This window comes from Emydura macquarii, unplaced genomic scaffold, assembly GCF_026122565.2.
Source record: "Emydura macquarii macquarii isolate MOO-44397 ecotype Brisbane River unplaced genomic scaffold, CSIRO-AGI_Emac_v2 contig_1230, whole genome shotgun sequence".
Classification (NCBI taxonomy): Eukaryota; Metazoa; Chordata; order Testudines; family Chelidae; genus Emydura; species Emydura macquarii.
The window spans coordinates 12,371,921-12,394,089 of record NW_027131367.1 but is presented as its reverse complement, the minus strand read 5'-3'; the positions used below and the strand labels follow the sequence as shown (position 1 = coordinate 12,394,089).

The following is a 22,169-nucleotide window of genomic DNA, read 5'->3' as shown; positions in this document are numbered from 1 at the left end:
AAGCCCTGAGAGAGGGGCCCTTTGAAACAAAAGAGCACGGACTGTGTCATGATGTGGTCCACTCACGTTTCCTCAGAGTCAAGCACTTCCTTTATCACTAGCAGTTGCAGAGTGCAGCTGAACCCTGGTCTAAACACCAAGTGGCACTGGTTTAACTAAAGATGCAATTTTACCTGTTTAGTAAAAATGGTACAACTGTGAGTGAAAAGAAAAGAAAAGAAAGTGGGTCTAGTGTTCTGAGATCAAGGCTGTGAGCCAGAAACCCCTGAAGTTCTAATCCCTGCTCTGGTTGTGACTGTCACTTTACTTCAATGCCTCAGTTTCCCCATTTGTAAAAATGGATATTATACTTACCTACCTAATAAAGGATGCTGTGAGGACTGATCATTTGGGACATCACATTAAAAAAAACTAAACAAACCACTTCTGTCTGAATTTTTTTTTAAATTTCATTGTTACAATTAACATGTAAGATGACTAACAAACAGATCAGAGGAAAAAAGGTTCTCCCTTACGCTTTCAGTTTGTTTTCTTTTTATATTTGACAATGATTTGTAGATAGTGAATTTCAGCATCCCCACAGCTGCATCTATTTGTGCAAGTCTTTCACACAGGATCAACAGAAAGGAGGAAAACATTTTTTAAAAATATGGCAGTAAAACCATAAAAATGTGCAAAAGGACTCAAAGACAGGTGTGGTATATCAAGCTACTTTTAACTCATTTTTTTCAATTGATTAAGCATCAGGCGGACTGTGTCCCTTTTTTAAGGATTGTAAAGTAACTGGTGACATAAAACAATATGCAAACACTAAGCATTACAACAGATTCTTTAAAACTAGTTTGTATCAGTGAAATGAACAGATGTGTCTCAAAAGACAAATAGGCCAGAAACATGCAGTAAGATGATGCCATTTTCACATTCACTTTTCTCACCATGAACACTTGAAAGAAGGACCAAATCAAACTTACAAAAAAGCCTCAAAGATATGGTGAAAGTTCTCTAAGCTAACTCACCAAACTCTAGATACTTGGGTCCCTTTCAAATATTGAAGTGGCCCTTGTTGTGGTGTAATTCAAACCAAGATCCCTTGGGCAACAAGCGAAACATGTTCTGCTTCACTTACCCTAATATTTCCTAGCATTTTTTTGCAACTTTGACATTGATTACCTTGTTCTCGGGGAACCAGGAAGTGAAGTAAGGAGGGTTGTGAAGAGAAGACATGGAACAAACAGTAGTGGTGCATCCCAATGGTAATACTCACATAAGGAGAGTACAGCTCCCCTGTGTCGGTAATGCCACCTGCCATGTTGGAGGATAGAAGGGCCTGGAATGGAGAAGCAGGTTTCTTCTGTCTCTGCTACGTCTACCCTAAAGAGACAACATGTCCAAGTCTGGTGATCATTATCAGAGCAGCAGCTCAGGCCACCACTGAAAGACCATGGGCAACCCATTACTATAAACAGAGGAAGATTTGAGCAGAATTGCAATTGGGTCTGTGCTGCCCTGGGATTTGAGTACACTCCCAGTCCCAGCTGCCCTCTCCTCCAACACACTGTCCCTGACACCTCAGTAATCAAAATTCTCAGTTCACACAAACGTTACCAGATAGCCCTGTCCTTTTTCCCTGCACATCAGATACCTAACCGTTACCAACTGCAAGAAGCCAGCAGTAGAAGACAGGAGTGGATCATTCCATAATTGACCTGTTCTGTACACTCCCCCTGAAGCTCTGATATGGGTAACTAGGCTAGATGGACCATTTGTGTGACCTAGTATGGCAGCTCTTATGTTATATACCAACCTTACTGAAGCAGCCACAAAACCTGCAATTTCCACTAACTCATTTAGAAGGAAAGCAACAGTTCTATAAAGAATGATCTAATCATACTATCACCCCACATAAGAATCAATATCCTTGGAAATATACTGTAACACAAGAATTATTCTATAGATTACTACAATAAAAGACACCCAACAACCTCAATCTCTCCCTATATACCCTCCAAAAAACAGTCAACATTTTGAATGTAGAAACAGAATACACTGAATTATACATACCTAGGCCTCCAAAATAAAAGCATTTGGGGAACTTCACAACAGCTATAGAAGCATTTGAAAAAAAAAAAAAAGCCCTCTGAAGAATCTAGGCTATTAAATAATTACAATTTTCCAATAAAATTACTACTCAAGTTACTTGAGAACTTAATCCAATCCATCCTACTATAAAGCAGCAAAGGTTTGGGCCCTGTTTTATCAGCCAACTACATCAGCTGACACAAATTATCAGCAGAAACTTCCTCCTAGTCAATATACAAAACAAGAGTATTCAACTTCTGGGGCCAGCTCAAATCAAAACAGTAAACATTCCCTCCACAACAGAGTACTAGAGGATGAAAAGCTAAGATCAGCAAACAAATATAACCCCCTCCTGTTCTGGACATGACAATGTTAATCTCCAACTCAATGGAGCAAACAACCCCACCCAAAATAGTGATGCTAAAAACACCAAAGCAAAGCCTCAAACAGATCAAAACAAGCTAGACTGCTACAGAACCATGCCCAGAATGATCCCGCTAGCCAACACCTCACCTCAAATCTAAAGCAGACTCTCCCCAAATGCGGAATCAGGGACAATAAACTACAGGTGGAAACAAGGAGAGACAAAACAAAGAGCAAACCCGCGTGACACAGACTGATTTGGAGACACATTCTTCTCCCTTGGCCAAAGTACAAAGCAGGAGGAGGGGAGATGAGAGAGAAACAGTCTAGAGAACCCCCACCCCCTATATCCCACCCCAGCGACCCCCAGCCCCCTATATCCCACCCCCAACATTCCACCCCCATCCCCTATATCCCATCCCATCCCATCCCAGCGACCCCCCAGCCCCCTATATCCCACCCCCAACATTCCACTCCCAACCCCCTATATCCCACCCCAGCGACCCGTGCATACTCCACCCCATTCCCAACTCCTCATCACAGAGACCCCCGCCCCATATCCCATCCCAATACCCCACTCCCAGCTCCCCACCCCGAGACCCATCGGTCCCCCCACCCCCAACCCCCCACATCCCACTCCCAGCTCCCCACCCCTTATATCTCAGCCCAGCCCCACCCCAGAGGCTCTCTCCACAGGCAGCTCCTCCAGCCCCCCCGGTACCTGCGCTCCCAAGGAGCCGGCGAACCCAGCTGTTCACATACACCGCCGCCCGCATACCAGGGGACGCACGGCGCATGCGCAACACGTACTCCTCCTCCTCCTCACTGCCCAGCACTTCCGCCTGCGCGACCCGGGCAACGCTCGCCCCTGCTCCGCCCATTGGACACATTGGATCACGTGCACGAGGCGCGACCCTCGTCCGGCTCGGTGGCCCCCGTACGGACTGGCGTAGTTTCTGCGCATGCGCTATAGGTTGGGACCCGGCGCTGTCCGTTGCCGGCCGGGCCGGCCCCTAGACTGAGGTCGGTGCTGCCGCTGGCGCTGACCGGTCCGAGACCAGCGGTGCCTCATAGGCCCGGGGACCCCATGGCCTGGAGCGGCTCATGAAGAGACCCCGGAGGCTGGCCTGGGTGTCCTCCGTTTCCTCCCCGCCGGAGGCTGGGCTGGGCTGGGCTGAGGGAAGCTGGATGCTGCCCACTTCCTGGGGCTGGAGAAGGAGGGACCAGCGAGTGCCCCCGCCCCCGCCGGTGGGATGCCTGGCCAGCGGGATCAGGGCCGGGCTGGGTGCGAGGCAGCGTTTTGCTTCTGCCGCACTTCGTGTCTGATCAGTTTCACAGCCAGTGTCTGCTTTGCCCAAAAGGCCAGGAGGAAACCCATGAGGGGAGCAGGAAAATAGGGGGTTTTGTAAGGAAAGTGGATTTTATCGTAGTTTAAAAGAACTGATCTTGAGGGTGTGTCTTTCCCTTGGCATCCCTAAAGACTTTAGTAAGTTTCTTTTTCTCTCTCCTTCAGGCTGGAGACCATGAAGATTAACCAGAATACAGTCTTACAGGGGAAGAAGGTGACCCTGGTACCATACACCTCTGCTCATGTATCCCGGTATGCAGCTTACACCCTCTGTCCCCTCTGTTTCTATTTTTAAAATTCAACTTTATTTTCTAAGGGAATTTAGTGCTTACGAAAGGCTCTGGCTCAACAGCTCTGGGGACTGAAATCATCTCTGCGTCTGTCTAAGTGGCACAGCACAAGCAACAGCCTGTGTTGGTCTGCCCATATTCCTTAGTTCTGCTTTGTAGCAGCCACCTCCAGGTGTGAGATGGCAGCTCAGTGAGACTGCTATCAAAGACGGACAGCAAATGTCAGGGGTGGTGAAGTTTGTTTATTCATGTGGACACTTGTCCAGTTATAACTGGGCTGGACCCACTAGATCATTTCACATTGGCCACCAAACAACCATAGGGTAGGCTGCTGTTTGAGTGCTCATTATTACTTTGTGAACAGTAAAACTTGAGCTCATAAAAACGGAACTGGTCTCTGACGAATTTAAATTTTAAGCAGTGAGTTTGTAAATTACAGACGTGGATGGTTGCAATTTCAGCGCAAAGCAAACTCAAGGTGAGGTATCAAACACTTGTACTAGTCCTTTATTTGTGTGCCTGTGTAAAGGAGATTGTGTACTGATTCCTATGTTATTTCAGGAAGTTAAGTGAGGCTTGTAGGCACTGGCCGATGGGGCATTTAGAGCCATCTGTAGTTTCCTGAATAGGTTGATGGGAGGCGGGGAGTTTGACCCTTAAAGGTTTCAGTGAAACATAACAGGTGATGTTCAAAATAGGTCTGCATTCTCTTTGTGGTACTCTCCATCAGGTACCATGAGTGGATGAAATCGGAGGAGCTACAGCGACTGACCGCATCTGAGCCACTGAGCCTGGAGCAGGAGTATGAGATGCAGCGCAGCTGGCAGGAGGATACAGATAGTGAGGTGTTTGAATGTCTCCCAAAAGTGGGAAGGTGTAGCGAGCACTTCTGCCATACTGCCAGTCAAACTTATCTCAGCCTTCATGACATTTTTGGGCAATGAATATATGCACACACTTATTCAAGGGATTGGAGGAACTGTTGAAGTTTTGCTTTATCCAGCTCTTAACAACAATAATGTAAATTCTTAAAACCATTATTCCCTGTGCAGCAGCAATCCAGTCAACTTCTAGAAAGAACAGAGATCTGAGAACTCAGTCAGAGCCTATCCTTGTAAACAGGGGAGGGATTGGATTTCTCCACATGGAAACTCACGGCTTTATAATGATCAGGTTTAGATTCACTGGCTGAATTGTTTGCCTGGATGAGTTACTGCCTGTAAAATCTAGTACAAATTTACATTCACAAAACACTGAGGGTGGGACAGACCTGAGGCTAACAGTTGTCTTGGTCACTGGTGACAGCTTGGGAAGACATACTGAAGAGAGCAGAGAAATAGACTAGGTGACTCAACAGGTCTCTTCAGTCTCTTATGTTCACATTCTTTGCCGGAGTTTAATGTAAAAGGCGATGCAGTGGGGAAAGCTAATCCACATTAATTGTATATATTTCATCAAGTTAAAGTATCTGTGTGAACCCTGGCTCTATGCAAACTGAAACCAGCAGATGTTTTCGAGGGTATTTCTGATCTTGCCCGTGGTGGGTGATGGTAAGCATGCTTTGTCTGGCCCAGGAGCTCTGACTACTGGTTCATACAGGCTATTAACATGCAGGATGTTGCTTGTCTGCTCATTGTCCATCTGTAATGTCATACTTTAGTAATTTGTGAATGATTCTTAAACATGCCTTGTGAGTTCTGCTGCTCTCTCATTTTCCCCAGAATGCACGTTTATTGTGCTGGACACAGAGAGGTGGTCTGGGCAGGCAGGCATGGAGGAAGACTGTATGGTGGGGGATGTGAATCTGTTCCTCACTGATATAGAGGATCCGACAGTGGGAGAGATTGAAGTCATGATTGCAGGTACATTAAGCATAGCCCCACGCTACTAATGCTGCTGTCACCCTAATGCCACCCTCTGCCTTGCACTAGCTTTTAGGTATGAAAGCTCCTTCATCCAAATGGCTTCAGGGGCATTACGATGACTCCCCTCCTCAAAAAGTGGTAGCAGTGGTTAAAGCTAGATTGAGAGTAGGCAGATAATGTACCAGGTTCCTGCGCTCCTAGTTCTACCAGTTCAATTCAGTCCTCATCTGCAACCCCTTTTCTGCTAGTCCAGTGCATGAGGAAAGTGTACCAGTTACAGGGTTTGTATCATATAGATGGACACTAACCTCTGTTCTTGTCTCTCTTAGAGCCCAGCTGCCGTGGCCGAGGGTTTGGCAAGGAGACAGTTCTGATCATGATGTTTTATGGTAAGGATAGCTAACCGTGGGAGGATGGAAGTGACGTGATGGGGAGATAAAGGCGCAGGTTTCCCTTGGCTGTTCTGTTTATGTGGAGAGGGTAGTGGATATATACCAGCCCTCATATTTAAGGAGCAGTGGAATGTTGCATGTCTGTAGCTATGACAGAATGCGGGGTTAAGGAAATAGACGTGTGCAGACAGGGCTGCTTATTTCTCTTTCTGGCTTCTTCTGCAGGAGTAACAAAGCTGGGAATTACCAAATTTGAGGCTAAGATTGGACAGGAAAATGAAGCTAGTATCTGCATGTTCAAAAAGCTTCATTTTCAGGAGGTGAGATGCTGGCCTTTTCAGGAGAGATGGAATTCTCCCTTTTTGAAGTGCCTTTGGCTAGGGCCTGAGATCAATCTGGCTTGTTCTCGTACCTTGTATATAGGTTGCCGTGAACAGGGTCTTCCAGGAGGTGACATTGAGACTGGATGTGAATGAGCAGCAGAGACAGTGGCTCTTGGAGCAAACGAACCACGTGGAAGAGAAAACTTACAGTGCATTGAACCTACAGCCGCATGTCTCTGAGACCTGACAGCTTCTCCAGAGGCAGGCAATCCACAGCCCTGCTAGGTCTCTCGGGGGGAACAGTTTGACAATGTTACTGAGTGCACGTATGGAAAACCCCTTGGGAGCAAGAGTGGATCAAATAACAAACTTAAACTGCTTTGCTACAACCCCACGTACCTGATCTACTACCTATGAAATGCTGATCTTCCACGGCAGTCACAACAGAGCACCAACAGCAGCATTCCTTTGAAATAGTGCCCGGAAGCTGGGATGGATGAACAGATGCTAACAGGTTAAGCATAGAAGTACAGCTTGGCTGGGAATGGCCCTTTTAGCCACAAAGCTCCCTCTGTCCTGTTCTAGGAAGGGACTGTGTGGACCTCCAGGGCCTGTAAATAATGTTGCCAATCTCTGGATGAGCAGAGAAAATTGAGTTCCTAGCTAAAACCCCACCATCCTTCGCAGCAGAGTTCTTAGTGTCACAGATGGGGTCTGAGCCATAGGAGACTATGTGCTTTGCTAGATAGAAACTGACACGTGATGTGACTTAACGTGATCTGGTAGGAAAAGTAGCTCAGTTGCCCTCTTTGATTGGTAAAGTGGTGACTACAAGATTTAAAGAAAAATAAAGTACATAAGACTTAAACCAGTGGGACTGTCAGTGGATCTGTCAGACAACTGGTTACCATTACAGGTTCTACAGGCACCAGGCTTTCCCCTCCTGGCCTTTGTGCTTAGTGCTGGTGTACCACCGGTGCCGGCTGCCCCCCATTCAGTTGTTCATGCTCTAACGTGTTGTGTAGCATGGGTAGCTCCTCACAGTTGTCGGTTAGTATGAGCACAGCTTAATGGGAGAAGATGGTACAACTAAGAGCTGAGAGGGGTTGAGTGCCCTTCTCCCACTGAAGTGAATTTGAGTTGTAGTTACTTGGTAAGGGATGCCTGGCTGACCTCCCTCAAGCCAGCAATGGTAAACTACATTTCTAAAAAGTTAGGAACTAATGTAAAGAGGCAATCAAAGAGGCTGAAATCAGAGTACTAAATTAACTCTGTACATCAGACTTTACCTGAGGATGATTTTTGATGGAGGAGAAATACCTGTCCCAGGTCTGCTTGGTATAGGTACTGAAAAAGGGCCATTGCTGTGATAGGGGTATTCATGAAAAGGTGAGTGAGAAAATTAAATTGCACAGAAGATGTAAAGAATAAAGCAGCTGAGCTGCTACCATGTTTATTTAAAACTATCTACATTACAAGACAACCAGGGAATGGCTAACCTGGAACCCAGCTTTTAAGGGAGATATAAATAAAAGCTGTGGAACTGACTGCGGCAAGGTGGTGTTGAGACACCTCTTAAGTTTCCAAACTACGATCCCACATTCAGGTGAATAAGAACATGCACTCTGAGACCGTAGCAGTCACCACTAGAGTTGGTGGGGAATTTTTCAACAGAATAGCTTTTAATTTAAAAACGCTGATTTGTTGAAACCAGAACTTTTTGTGGAAACGTATGTTTTGACTAAACTGTAGTTGGGAAGTTTTCTCTGGTCCAGGGTGGAATTTCAGGTCAAGAACAGGGAGAGACACCCCAGAATGAATCAATCAGACGGGGTGAGGGGAGGGACTCAAACCTGGATCTTTCACATCCCAGGTGAAGCCCTACCCCCAGTGCTGTTGGCTAAACAAATTTTGAATACTCATTTTTTTGTGAAATGGAAATGTTTTCTGGCCACCCTTAGTTGCCTCAGCAGAAGTGATGTTTTTAAAAACTGCTTTTCTAAGTGGGAAAAGCAGGATTGGAAAAATATTCCCGTTCAGTGCTGAGCCTGGAACTTGTGCTCACGGCACTCTGATAAGGATGGAAAAAAGATGCTTCATATTTTGAGAAGGTGTCCTTTAGAGGTGAGAGTTTGCCAGCCACCCTCCTCCATTATTTGACTGCAAGATTTATAACTCATTAAGGGAAACTTTAGCAAGACTGACTTTTTTTCATACAGAACCATTCAAAAGAACAATCAGATCTTCACACACTGTTAGTAATAGGAGCTAGGAAGCTACTCAAAGCTAAACTTGATCAAGGGAAAGGAGGTGTAGTCCAACTGCACCTAACACTCCCTCTTTAGGAAAGGCTGTTTGCTCTCATAGGCCAATTCCCAGAGTGACCAGCAATGTTTTGTTTTTGCTCTGGGGATATGGTAGTAAGTTTCTAACTGGGATATGATCAGTAATTGTTATCTTGTGCAATTTTTAGAGCTCCCATTTGTGGTGTTAGTCCTAGGGCCTTGTATGCTGATTTTCAAGCGCCACAGTAGTGTATTGAGGCATTTTAATCAGTGAGTAGGCATTTAGCATGGATTTTGTTATAGCAAAAGCCTTGTGCAGTAATGAAGTGAAGAGGAGTTCTATGTATAGCTGGGATTAAAGTTATAAAGGCTATTAATCCTCATGCTGCTTGACCACCAGCTGGGTTCAGGAATTAATTTGGTGGTCTTGGTACAATATTGCATAATTGACCAGCTGCATTATGGGTTTTTCTCCGCTTCCACTAAAACAATTGCTTTCAGCCTCTGCTAGAGAGAGAGACTTGGGAACTGAATGTATCTCCACTCTGGGATGCTAGTTTCCACATCTCTGCGTATCTGCAGTTTTTTCCCCTTAAATTCCTAGACTTTTTTTTTTTTTTTTTTTTTTAAGTGCTTTGGCTTGCAGCATGATCCCATTGAAATACGAAGGCTTATGCTCTTCCAGCAAAGTAATGAACATGACCGCATGCAGTAGGTGGGTAGGAACTGCACGTGTGTATGTGAGTGAAGAATTTCACCTTTTCTGCCTGAAGCTGGGCCTATTCCTGCTATACTGAGAAGTCAAGGGCATAGTAGTGCTGATAGCAAACCAAAAACAACTGAAATGGGTCAGGTAAAGAATCTTATTTTCCAGCTTCTGTAGAGAATTCTCCCAACTTCCTGAGAAGAGGCCTAGGGCCGCTGGCCATTGTTATAGAAATGCAGTGGAGTAAAAGGCCTGCTTTTAGTACATTGCACTGAGGGAAAGACTTTCAGTGGTACTAACTTTGTTCCTCCTCAGTGATGGTGAAGTGGGCTAAGACCTGTACTCAGGGTCTAGAAACTATTTGAAGTCAGACATTATGTTGTTATGGCAACAAGTAAAAACCTTGTCCCTGTAAACAATAGAGCAATTTCATCCCCTTCCCACCACCTTATCAAGGTCAAGGGTATTTATTAAAATCAGACTGGCTCCATAATGGACAAAACCAGGAGGCAATCAGTGTTCCCAAAGACCCATTGTGGGTGTGCGTAAACAACTGCACCCTCCCCTCTCTCTTGCACCTGTTCCTTGTGCTGGGCCTGAAATGGTGATGGACGGTGCTTGGTATGTGTTTCACTGGAAATTCTTCTCTCCTACTCACCACTCTCAAGGTCTGGAAGATACCCGCTGCCCGTGTTTGAATAGTTTAGTCCTCACTTCTTGCTGGATTGTGGGGCTAAGAACACAAATGAGAGATGAGACTAGTGCATCTGTGTTACTGCCTGTAGCCAGGTGCCCTTGGCAGTACCTCACCCTGTCTAGAAGCGCTAATGAAGCCCAGCTCCTTTCCCGGACCGAACGGTGTGACATGAATTTCCCCCTCTGACTCCTGGAGCCCAGCCACCCTTTGCAAAATCATATCAAATTCAGAGTTCTGAGCAGAGAGAAACTCTGTCATCGTCTCCTGCCCATGCAAGTGCTATCACCCCGTCAAAAATAGCTGCAGAAATATAGCTGCGGATGAGGGACGGATGCAGTTTACAGTCACAAGGGAACTCAGATGGTTGGAGATCTTCCACTTCAGCCTCCTGCTGGGCTTCATCTAAGAGGTACACAACAGCCATCCCTAGACACACTGCCTCCAAGTGATGGGACACAAGCTACAAGGCATATAAATCAATCAAGGATTAGGGTTCAGGGTTTTATGCATTAACATTGTAATGATATGCACACCAAGAAAGTTAGCTGGGTTGATTGGTCATTCAGGGCAAAAAACCCTGATTCCTAGATAAAGGAGTTGAGCAAGGATGGGGAAGGCCTGAGAAAGCAACACTGGAAAAAATAGGATCAGCAGCCCCGCACAATCATGACAGTGACCATGCTTCAGTGTCTGCACCAGGAACAATGTTAAACCCAGAAAGAGACCGGGGAGAGCACGGGACACATGGACAGTTCACAAAGGGAATGGGCACTCGGCAATAAATACAGGAAGTGCAACAGCCAGATGGGTGTAGCTGACACATGAACACAGCTGTATGGATAGACCAATACATTCCAGCATTCTTGTCTTTATCATAAATCTTTTAGTTTAGTTAGTTAATTCCACTTCACCTGTTTGTGTATATAATATATATTTTTACTAACTGATGTTAGTGATTCATTCAGATAAACTCATTTTTCCACATTCTTTAATGCCAGGAAAAAAAATCATCAAGCAGTTTAGCCCCAGGATGAAATTCTTCATGGGTAACTACTGCACCTGCCTTTGTTTCAGGCCATTCCGGGAGAGTGTTCCAATGGGATAGGAAGCAAATGACAAGTCTCAGCCTGGGGGAATCTCAGCAGCAATATGGTGAGGGTTTCTTCAGGGGTGGTTGCTCCAGCTGCCTATCGATCAGCCAGTTTCTAGGAACAGGTGAGGCCATCAGCCCTACTGTTGTGAAAGGGATGGACGTGCTAGTGTATTAGCCGCCATTCCTCTCACAGCTCTTAGGAAACTGCCCATGTTGTTGTTCACTTCTATTGGGAGCACCATGTAATGGTTTTGCCAGGATTCAGCTCTGCCCCAGCAACTGGCATCACACGACCACTGTCGAACTCCCAGCGGAGTTGGGAACAATGGCATTATGGTGCACTGGGCTGGAGAGGAGTGAAGGACTGAGCTAACCCAAAGATTTGTCCTTCGCTAGGACAGCCTTTGCCCAGCAAGGTGGATGCCATGAGTGAAGCACTCTTTGGAAATGGAGAGACCTCATTTCCAGTGCTGGGACAGGAATCTGACCTGCCGTCAGCTTGATCTGTACCTTAGTCTCATTACACGTTCCCGGTGCCTTCTGTTTGCCATGCTCTTCTTTTTAAAGGGATCTGCCTCTGAGGAACATCATGGCACAGACAGCCCTGCCCCTCCTCACTCTTTGGTCTCCACTTGCATGAAATGCCTGGTGCATGGGTAAGCCTTGGACAGAGATCAGCTGATATTGGAGGCCCACCCAGCCGGGATGTGCGCCCAACCACTGGGTGAGGTATAGCATCTGCTGGAGGCTCCTGGACCAGCTTGTGCCCATCAGTGGCATTGCAGTTAGAGACCTTGATTCTATGGGCCCTCATTCTGGCCAGGGCAGACTCCGAGAAGGTGCTGTAAGTTCTCGGTAGCTCCAGCTGCTTACCTGGTGCCACCTTCTCTCCCTGCCAGCTCTTCTCTCCCTTCTGAACCTTCTTGTTGTCATTAATTCTTTTCTGAGCCTGTTCCAGACCCCCCTCCAGCTGGCCCACATCCTCCATGACTCGAATGACCCGGTCAAACTGGTCCAGAAGGCGATTCACTGCGGAGGGTAGACGTGCCAAGTAAAACCCTACATCGTAAGGCTCCGGGGCAGGGCTCTCGGGAAGGGCTAGCTCTTCTGAGCTGAAGGAGCCAGAGGAGATGGGGGAGCTGGCACAGCGGAAGACGGTGCCGGCTGAGGGGAGGCAGGAGCGTTTGGAGTTCCCGGAGGAGCGTGAAATCAGCGAGTCCATCCCTTCAAACTTTACTTTGTGGCGGAACTGAATGACAGAAAGAAAAAAGAGCCAAAGAGGAAATCCCCTGAGAATCCTACAGCCCAGTCCTCCTTCCCTCTATGTAGCAGGAGGGACCGTGAGCCACAGCTTGCGTGCTCATTTCCTGCAGTGTTAGTTATAGGCTTTTCGATCACAGTTTATATTAAGGTTCCATTTATAAATGGCTAATGAAGGGTTAATAGATAGTTTAAAAATTGATTAAAATTGTTAGAGTCGAACAGGCTGCTTAGGGCCATCTATTACACATCCTCCTTTTTAGAGACATAAGGTGGGGGAGGTGATACCTTTCATTGGACCAACCTCTGCTGGTGCAAGAGACAAGCTGTTGAACCACACACAGCTCTTCTTCAGGTCCCCTTGTCTCTTTCACCAACCTAAGTTAGGGTCCAGTAAAAGATGTTACTTCACCCACCTTGTCTCTCTAATATACTGGGAGCAACACGACAACAACACTGAAAACATATTACAGTAGAACCTCAGAGTTACAAACACCAGAGTTCTGAGCTGACCAGTTAACCACACCCCTCATTTGGAACCGAAGTACGCAATCAGGCCGCAGCAGAGATTAAAAAAAAAAAAAAAGAGAGAGAATCAAAAACAGTACAATGCTGTGTTAACCCTAAACTACTAAAAAATGAAGGGAAAGGAGCATTTTTCTACTGCACAGTAAAATTTCAAAGCTGTATAAAGTCCATGTTCAGCTGTAAACTTTTGAAAGAACAAGCAGAACATTTAGTTCAGAGTTACGAATATTTCGGAGTTACAAACAACCTCCATTCCCGAGGTGTTCGTAACTCTGAAGTTCTACTGTTCTTATCTCTGTAACATGCTTAACTCCATTAACCATTTATCAGTGGAACCTTCGTACAAAGGGTGACTGGCTTTCCTGCGGCACTCATTACTGGAACGTCTGAGCCCCTCACAAACCCTGCAGAAATTATTCTGACAACAGCTCTGGGAAGCATTATCCTCTTCTACAGAAGCTAAGGCACAGTGACTTTCCCCAAGGTCACGCAAGAAGCTAGTGCAGGGAAATGAACACAGATCTCCATTAGCCACAAGACCATCCTTCCCCTCTCCAAGGAGAGGAGCAATCAAAGACCGCTTTATATTATATGCTCAGCTTTCTGCTTCTTCCAATTCTTGACCTGCTAGGGTCAAATCACACCCGTGCTATCCCACTGCAGCCAATGGGCAGAGAGAGGTATAGCAGCTGGGTACAACCTGACCCATATTGTCCAGAAGGAGAGGAAGGGGGAAAAGTGAGCCCTCTTACATGGAAACCAAATTCCCTTCTGTTCCTAAAAGACTGGTCACTCCAGGGCAGGACAGAGGCTATGGAAGGGATCTCAGTAACACTGCTATAAAGCCGAGGGACCCCACAAAAGGAGTTAATCCAGATGTACACTGGGGTAAGATCAGCACAGGGCAGCCTAAACTAATCTTCCCTCAGGATGGGGCAGCCCCTGTGTGTCAGGGTGAGGGGCCTGTGAGCGGAGTAGCATGAGGACCCTCAAAAGTAAACCTGGCCTTTAGATTCAACTCACCATGCTCTGGCCCTGCAGCACAGGACTCTGGATCACTGGCTGCTACACCCATGTCTTCCCCTTTCTTACCTCTTTAGTTTTGCTGAGCCCCATCCACAGCTTGAACCTCTTCACGAAGAACTCGATCATCTCGTAGTCCTGCGGTTCGATGGCAGGGCGGTACATTTCTGCTTGGACAGTGTGGTAACTGTGAAGGATGACCGCACAAAGGAAACGGCTGCCGACACAGAGCAAACCGACCATGTAGCTGAAGACGTACGCAGCTCCGAGGGTGGGGAATTCCTGGATCACGGACTGGAAAGCCACCTTCCCACGGAGGGCCGAAAGCAGAGCATAGAGGGCACATCGCAACGTTCTGAACTCCTCTACTGTGGCAGAGAAGGCCTGGGAATGAGATAAGAGACACGGTAAGGATTATCACTAGGAAAGGAGTTTTTACCCTTTTCTGCCTATAGCATCCTTAGCAATCACACACATCCCCTCTGCCCCCGGGTGGGGTGGGATGCTCCAAGTCAGCTTTCTCGCTCCCTGATGGAGCAGTGCAAAGACAGTGGCATGATTGCAGATGAGAACAGAATCTGATCTCAGCAGTGGCTGGATTCCTGTAGGGCTTGCTTGGGGAGCAGTGGAGTGACTGACAGAGGACCTCAGGGGAAGGGTGGCCCTCCTCTGACAAAACCGATGTCCAGCTGCAGAGTAGCGGGGAGATGAATGCATTGCATCATCTTGTATCAGGCCTATGGATAAATACAGGAATTCACTGCACAGTGCCTTGCACAGGTAAGAGTCATGACAGTGCAGAACCCCATCTTGCTCTCCGCACACGCTCCCACTGCTGACAACCAGCCTATAACCTACCAGATATCCGCACTGGGCATAGACAAACAGGAACAGGAGGAAGAGGAGTGTGGCCGCTGATAGGTCTCCCAGGGCACGCTGGAACGTCTTTCCAAATGCAGACCATCTCCGGACAAAGCGCAGCTGCCGTACCATCTAGGGGGAGCAGGAAGCCAGGTTAGATGTTATCAGAAAAGGGACGTTTCAAACAGCCCCAAGTACCTTTGCTCAGGTTTGCCTCACAAGAGGCGTCTGAGGAGCCTGCTTGGCCACGTAGCCGTGCCAGGCACTCGGTGAGGGAAGCATGATGGAGCAAGGATGCCATTACTCTCTCGTAGGCCCAATCTTCCTTATGGCCATAACTGAGACTGTGTCGTAACCAGGTCAGAGGACAGTGGTGCTGTAATTGGAAGCCTTGTGTGCTCCTACAGCACTCCCTCAACGCATTATCCAGGCACCCACAAGCCGGCTGGTCTGAATTCATCTGGCACGCACACTCAGTTGAAGCAGCGTCTGGGAAATGGCCATCTCTCTGAACGTGATCTCCCGCGTCAGAGATCCCCATCCTCTCAGCTCTCCAGGCGGTTGCTCAGTGTCCCTTTCTCTTCACTGACTCTCCCGCTCTGGCTCCTAGCCGCCTTTATCTATCTGTTTGCTTGCCTGCTCTTTTATTGTCTGTTCGTTACGCAGTTGACAGTGAACCATAAATACAGCAAGCCTGGAAGAGAGCAGCTGGGCCAATCAGCCAATTCATTAGGAAGCAGGCGAAAGGAACAAAGATGATATTACATCTCAGCAGCAGCTTTAATGACAATGATAAGGTCATTGTGGCATAATTTAATATACACGTCAATGAGAAAGTATACACCTCCAGGCTGTTGTCAGGTTTGACCTGACACCATCTCCCACCGCTTACCACCATGCACGAGGGCTGCTGGATGAAGAAGGATGTCCTAGTTCCATGGTGGTGAAGATATTATTAGAGAGAGACCAGATGGGGCCAGAGCAGCTAGGACTCTGAGTAATGGATAGAGAGATGTGCTGCAGAGAGGCAGGTTGGAGGATCAGCAGTTGGTGTCCGGCCAGAGACTGGGAGACACTCACCTGATTTATTCCATTGAAACAAGGTGGCAAGAGTTTATACAATTTAAGAGTTAGAAACCACTTGGGCTTCAACTTCACCCTGTGATCTGCTTCCACATAACTCCCCGCTGGGGCGAGAGGCAGGGAATGTTACCCAAGGGAGCTGGGGACAGCTGGCAGCAAGGGTTGGGATTGCTGAAGGCACCATGTGACAGATCACATACCCCTTCACAACACAAGAACCAGGAGTCACCTGGTGAAATAAATAGGCAGCAGGTTGAAAACAAACAAAAGGAGGTGGTACTTCACACAATGCTCAGTCATCTCATGGAACTTGTTGCCAGGGGATGTTTTGAAGGCCAAAAGTATAACTGGGTTCAAAGAAGAATTAAATAAAGTCATGGAGGATAAGTCCATCAATAGCTGTTAGCTAAGATGGTCAGGGACACAACCCCATGCTTTGGGTGTCTCTAAACCTCCAAGTAACAGAAGCTTGGGCTGGACCACTCATAATTGCCATGTTCTGTTCATTCCCTCTGAAGTGTCAGGCACTGGCCACTGTTGGAAGACAGGACACTGGGCTAGAAGGACCATTGGTCTGACGCAATATGGCGGTTCTGATGTTTTTCTCTCTTTACAAAGTCACAACCATCTACCTTTCCCTATTTCCAGGTGATGGCAGAGGAGAATCTGGAATGGGTGTAGGCCATGCAGCCTGGCATACGATACAATTATTCAGAGGTTACACTGATGTAACAGAGCAGAAAGCCAGTGGAAAGGCTCCAGTTGAGATTTCAATGGGAGATGGGTCAGGCTGTTAATCAGCAACTTTAGAACAGTGGGAATGGGTTTCCAGACATACCCAGAGGGAGTGGGCTGCGATGTTAGAGCTGGGGAGTGGAAGTCAGGGCTCCTGGGATCTATCCCTAGCTCTGCAACGAACATGACACGTGACCTCGGGAGATCCCGACACTCTCTGCGCACTCACTCACCTTCAGCATGGTGATGGTCAGCAGCAGGGCTGAGAGACAGACTTCCAGCCGAGCCAGCAGTGCCACTTCATAGAAACTGGTGAAGGCCTGGCGGTGTCCCCAGTAATGCTTGAGCCGCACATCTGCCAGCCAGATGTGCGCAAAGTGCACGGTGCCCACTGCGATGGAGAGCAGCGCCAGGAGCAGCTGGAGCCAACAGCGGCTCTGACCCAAATAGGAGGCCCCTTCCTGAGACAGGAGTGACAACTCCGGCAGGAGGAAGGCTATGCTGAAGAGAAGCAGGGAGATCTGAAAGAAGCCAGAGAAGGTGAGAAAAGAATCTGCCTTCCTGCTTTGAAATGCATTGGGTTGGGCAACGGGGACAAAGGTGGATACAGCAGGGAGGTGGTAGCCGTGGTGCTAATTCTGAAGCCTAAATAAACAGAGCAGATAACTAGCATCCTCCCAGCTGACACAGAGTAGCTACTCCACACAGGAATTACTCTGTTGTGTGCCACATCTGGCAACTAAGAGCCAGGCTGCAGGTGGGGAACTCACCAAACCAACCTGTCAGTAGAAAGCCGAGCCTTGGATAGATCCCCTAGCATAGCCATTGGGAACACACTCCTGGGATGCATCTAATCATAGACTGTAACCACCACCGCCCCACATGCAGCCAGGCAAGCATTTATTTGGGCTGCAGTTAGCTACCGCTGTGGAACTAAGATTTCCCTGCCTAGGATATCATTCAGCAAACTCCCCCTGCTGAGACTGTGTGTGTGGCGCGACCGCTGGGGAGAGCGCACACGGGAGTGGGATAAACATTTGCTCCATTCTGCTGGGAGCCAGCTCGGAGCCTGGGATGCATCTGGCAAGGCAGGGTACGTACATACCACTAAAGCAAGTGGAAGGTCCAGCCCCGTGCCTAAGCGCAGCATTTGGTAGGGGAGGATGACGACGGAAGGAACAGCCGGTCTGACTGATGGGAACTCGAGCAGGAGCATTACAGCCACGTACAGGTTGACATCAACATTGTATTGGGTAAACTCCAAAAACACAGCTCCACTCCTGTCGTGCAGGGAGAGAGTCGCGCACAGCGGGCTCAGAAGAAATACGTCCCAGGGCTCCGAAATGCTGTGTGACTGGGCCTGATTCTTGGCCCGCCAAAAGGGGACATTTTAATCAGATTGCTGGGAAACACTTTTGACTTTCCGCTTTCAGGGATGAAGGTGAGATGCCCCCTCGCAGTTAATTAGCCATCTAATTCCATTGGTTATGCACAGACATACAACACTACATCAGCTCTCCACAGCAGGGGCACAAGTCACCTGCCATCTATTAATTACACCAAAAACTCCCAACGCCTCCATTATCTGCATTTATTCAGCCTATCTCATGCCATTCAGATAAGCAAAGTTGAACTGAATCATTCCTGTGTAGGGGATCTCAGCCATGTGGTTAGGAAAGCCTCAATTCCTTCCTCAAATCAGGGTCACAGCCAGACTCAGAATAAGGGACCCCCAAAATGATGCTGTGAAAGCTCCTGACCCCAGCCAATGGTGTGTATATAGCATGCGGGCCAGCTGCAGAAGTATGGAGTCCCAGATGCAGTTGAAATAACAGTGCATTTTGTTCTCTCACACACACTGATTTTCTGATATGGAGGCCCTCCGTCCCCAGAGGTTTGCTTCTCTATTCAAAGTGGCCACTGCTCACAGCATGCCCCCAGCCCCAGTTTGGTTTTGATGAATTTGACAACCAGCCTGCTCTCTAGTCTGTGCAGCTGGTCCGTGGCTCAGCAGTTTTGGCCACTGGACTGCGAAGTTCTATGCCCTGGGGGGAATCTCTCTCTCTGTCATCCTGAGTCACTCTGTTTCATTTCAGAGCAAAGGAACGAGGGAAGTGGAACAACAATGGCCACAGCACAACAGGAGAGAACAATCAACATCACCTTGCATTCTAAGGATGGGCATATTCCAGGCTGAAAGACAGTGCTACTGCTGGGGAGAAATATCCAGGAAACATCCCTCCCTCCCATAGGTAAGCACTTAAAAGCAACAGTACGTTCATTTCAATTTCCACTTCCCAGCCCAATTTTCAAGGAAAAAGGTCAGGCCCCAAGTGACTTGCCTTTTGTTGATCCAGTTGCTGGCACGCAGGTCAGTCAGTGTCCTTCGGGCTTTGGCAGAGCTGTTTCCAAGCTCCCTCCAGCAGCCAGCGTTACTGCGGTAAACACCTACGTGCCCCCAGATCCAAAACCTGCCGGAAGAAATGGGAATGGGAAGGGAGACCAGAAAACGTAGCAGGAAAACACAGAGTGGGTTTGATGCTGGATTTGGAGCCATAACCTGAGCTGTGACCTGGTCAGATCCCAACTATACCAGGGATGGGCCAGCCCATATTTAGAAGGGAAACCTTCAGGGAAAAGCCAGGGTGCTGCAGACAGTAAAGCTGGGGATTCAGCCCATGGCCCTTTTATCGGAGTCTGTAGTGACTCAGTGCTTCTGCCTGGCCCTAAGAGACCTTTGTGCTGTCCTTTGGGTGACACCCGAATTGAAATTCATGTCCACTTGTCATTAAAGATTACATGGCATGTTGAGTGAGAGAGGATGTCTTTAATCCTGGCCACATTCCAATCTGGGATACACACATTCGGCCTCCCGGATTTGCTCTCTATTTCCAGCTGGCTATGGTATTCTCCTTCACTTTCTCTGCTGTGCTGTTGTGTAATGATTGCTGTGGGCCGTGACACAGTTACTGTGTTCCAGCGTCTCCTATGTGTATATCTATCTATCTATCAGTGTCTTCTTCTGCAAGGTGAGAGCACCTCCTCGATGGTACTGAGCATCCTCAACACCCACTGAAGCTGGTGGGTGCTGCAGGTGCCCAGCAGTTTGCAGGATCAGGTCCATAGATTGTGAAATGCTTTGGGATCCTTCTGAATATTTAGCCCTGCCTCAGTGCATGGCACTGGACTAGGTGACCTAGCGAGGTCCCTTCCAGTCCTACATTTCTAGGATTCAGTTAAGGAATACTGCTACCTAAATATAAGGGACGTTACTGCTGATTGTCAGCTAACACTCAGGGAAACTGGAGATGCCACAGGCCAGGGTGGAGAAAGGGAAAAGGGGCAAGAACGGGGGTAAATCGCGTCCCCGTGGAGTCACTGCAGGGTTGCATTGCTCCTCTGGAAGAGTTTCTTGTGAAAACAAAACCTTCCTGCAGGTTCAGGTGTGAAGCAACTTGGGGCCACTAGACCGGGGACTGCTGAGCTACCCCATGGGACAGGGAGTCTCAGGGCACCCAGAGGCTGAAATCCAGAGCCAAGCGTCTTGGTCGCGTAACTGCCCCATTCCTGCTCGCAGCTGCCAGTTAGTGCCCACTCCTCCCTGTGCCAGCGAGCTTACCCGATAGAGTCGTGGGATGAGTTCTGGAGGCTGGGATCAGAGCATGTTTCGCCGTCGACGTGGCCACTCCTGGAAACCTCCAGTCTGGGTGCTGACAAGCGGCAGAGGGGACAGGCTCTGTTAGTGATGTGACGTGGCAGAGACCCAAGCTCAGGCTGGGGGAGGCCTGAGGATGCAGAGGAGGGTACAATTTTGAGTTGCATATTAACAAGATTAGATGGCCAGTTAGAAACGACACTCTTCATTCTGCTCTCCAGATCTAGCTTATCCCAGCCTCTCCCCTCTGCACCTGGGCTGTGCCCTCTACCTCCTCCACCGTTTCCTTTCTGGTGCTTGGCTTTACCTCCTCCTCCTCCTTCTCCCAGTCCCAATTCCCTGGCTGTTTAGGGTTCAGCTGCGTGTTCCCCATTTCCCCCTTTGCTACCCCCAACAGACCAGCCCATTCTTCGACCTCCTGCCGGTGATGGTCTACTTTGCTCTCATATTGCTTTAAAGCTTCACAAAGCAGGGCCTGAGCCTTCAGTCCTTACTCCGCCCAAACTCCCATGAAGGTCAGTGGGAGTCAGGACTGCAGGATCAAGACCAGGGCTGTCTATCATGCCCCCCACTCCCCTCTGCAGGAGCTGCACGTGTTCCCTTTGCAGCACGCTCAACCTCTGTTGTCTCAGGAAACTCCAGCCCTGCACTGAGATTCAATGCCTGGCTGTGTCCAATGCTAGCCCATAGCCAATGGGATGACCCCAGATTCCCTTAGTCCCCCTGTCCCTGGTAATTTGGCCTCCTCTGGGCTTCACGTCTGGACCCGCATGCGTTGCCCTCGCATCGGCCTTTCCGTTCCACCATGTGCCGCCCTTCTGGTGCCCATTATTAGCCTGGATCCCCGGATCACAGCTCTTCCCTCCTTTACCAGAGTTTGGGGAATCCATCCCTCTCGGGAAGTGGCTGCCGGGCTGTGACCCTCTCCCCCCACCCAGTCTCACACACACACACGGAGTAAAGCTTTAGCCCCCTGCACCGTAGAGAGAAAACAGTTATAAACTTCAGCACCCCCTAATCTTTCTCTAGTGGTTAGAGTCTGAACTCCTGGATTCTACTGGTACACTGTGTGATCTTGAGCAAGTCACAAATTTCCCATGCCTCAGTTTCCCCACCTGTAAAATGGGGATGCTTCCTCCTTTCGGGTCTACACTCCAGTCTAACTAAAATGGAGCAATCGACTCTCTCTGTCTGGAACCATTTTCTGCCCCACAGATACCCCCACTGCCCCTCCTCCAGCCAGCTGTGGGGATGATTTTACCAGCACTCACCCAAATCCAGAGGTACATTGACAGCAGAGCTTTCCTGCCGAAGTCGAGGCACCCCAACCAGAGTCATTCGGGGATTGCGGTAGAGGTAGCTCAACAACACAGAATCTATCCACTCCCACGCGTCAGTGTCGCTGCAAAACAAAGAGGCCAGAGGAAGAGGGCACTTCACCCCAGTACAGTATAACCAGTGCTCTGAGTTTCCTGCCATCCCATCCCTGCAGAACCTGCCCTGCAGAGTGGGGTCCTGCTGAGGAATCTCAGCTTTCATTATTTAAGTCAGTCTGTTTGTAGTCCTGGTGGTTGTGAAGATAA

At 48.3% G+C, this 22,169-nt stretch overlaps 3 protein-coding genes across 8 annotated transcripts in view; 1 reads left to right on the top strand and 2 right to left on the bottom strand.

Annotated features, from left to right (window-relative positions):
* The window catches only part of TMEM104 (transmembrane protein 104), a 61,390-nt gene extending 58,130 nt beyond the window's left edge, over positions 1 to 3,260 (bottom strand). For 2 of the 4 annotated variants that reach the window (XM_067547504.1, XM_067547508.1), the window contains exons 1-2: positions 3,164 to 3,260; positions 1,265 to 1,371 (exon numbers count right to left, since the gene is read on the bottom strand). In XM_067547504.1, the coding sequence (XP_067403605.1) occupies positions 1,265 to 1,309 (45 nt within the window). In that variant the 5' untranslated portion in view covers positions 1,310 to 1,371; positions 3,164 to 3,260. The remainder of the gene's footprint in view (positions 1 to 1,264; positions 1,372 to 3,163) is intronic. The other 2 variants (XM_067547507.1, XM_067547505.1) reach the window with 2 other exon arrangements.
* An 88-nt stretch (positions 3,261 to 3,348) lies between these two features.
* NAT9 (N-acetyltransferase 9) lies at positions 3,349 to 7,830 on the top strand. 3 transcript variants are annotated; one of them, XM_067547501.1, is made up of 7 exons: positions 3,349 to 3,465; positions 3,956 to 4,042; positions 4,811 to 4,920; positions 5,802 to 5,942; positions 6,275 to 6,334; positions 6,563 to 6,657; positions 6,761 to 7,830. In XM_067547501.1, the coding sequence occupies exons 2-7, from the start codon at positions 3,966 to 3,968 to the stop codon at positions 6,905 to 6,907; spliced, it is 630 nt and encodes a 209-aa protein (XP_067403602.1). In that variant the 5' UTR covers positions 3,349 to 3,465; positions 3,956 to 3,965; the 3' UTR covers positions 6,908 to 7,830. The 3 variants fall into 3 exon arrangements, with proteins under 3 accessions (XP_067403602.1, XP_067403603.1, XP_067403604.1); XM_067547502.1 differs by having other exon boundaries at positions 3,356 to 3,379; XM_067547503.1 differs by lacking the exon at positions 3,349 to 3,465 and having other exon boundaries at positions 4,811 to 4,954.
* Positions 7,831 to 10,909: 3,079 nt separating this feature from the next.
* Positions 10,910 to 22,169, bottom strand: part of LOC137152677 (polycystin-1-like) — a 57,247-nt gene continuing 45,987 nt past the window's right edge. The window contains 8 exon segments of the mRNA XM_067547500.1: positions 10,910 to 12,690; positions 14,322 to 14,636; positions 15,111 to 15,245; positions 17,165 to 17,452; positions 18,037 to 18,211; positions 19,274 to 19,402; positions 20,551 to 20,716; positions 21,858 to 21,988. Coding sequence (XP_067403601.1) covers positions 11,962 to 12,690; positions 14,322 to 14,636; positions 15,111 to 15,245; positions 17,165 to 17,452; positions 18,037 to 18,211; positions 19,274 to 19,402; positions 20,551 to 20,716; positions 21,858 to 21,988 — 2,068 coding nt within the window. The 3' untranslated portion in view covers positions 10,910 to 11,961.

Excerpts from the sequence above, each read along its gene's own strand:
- NAT9 (XM_067547501.1), top strand. The coding sequence starts at position 3,966 with ATGAAGATTAACCAGAATACAGTCTTACAGGGGAAGAAGGTGACCCTG. Across the intron at positions 4,043-4,810 it reads ACCTCTGCTCATGTATCCCG|GTACCATGAGTGGATGAAAT; the intron begins GTATGCAGCTTA and ends ACTCTCCATCAG. Across the intron at positions 6,658-6,760 it reads AAAAGCTTCATTTTCAGGAG|GTTGCCGTGAACAGGGTCTT; the intron begins GTGAGATGCTGG and ends CCTTGTATATAG.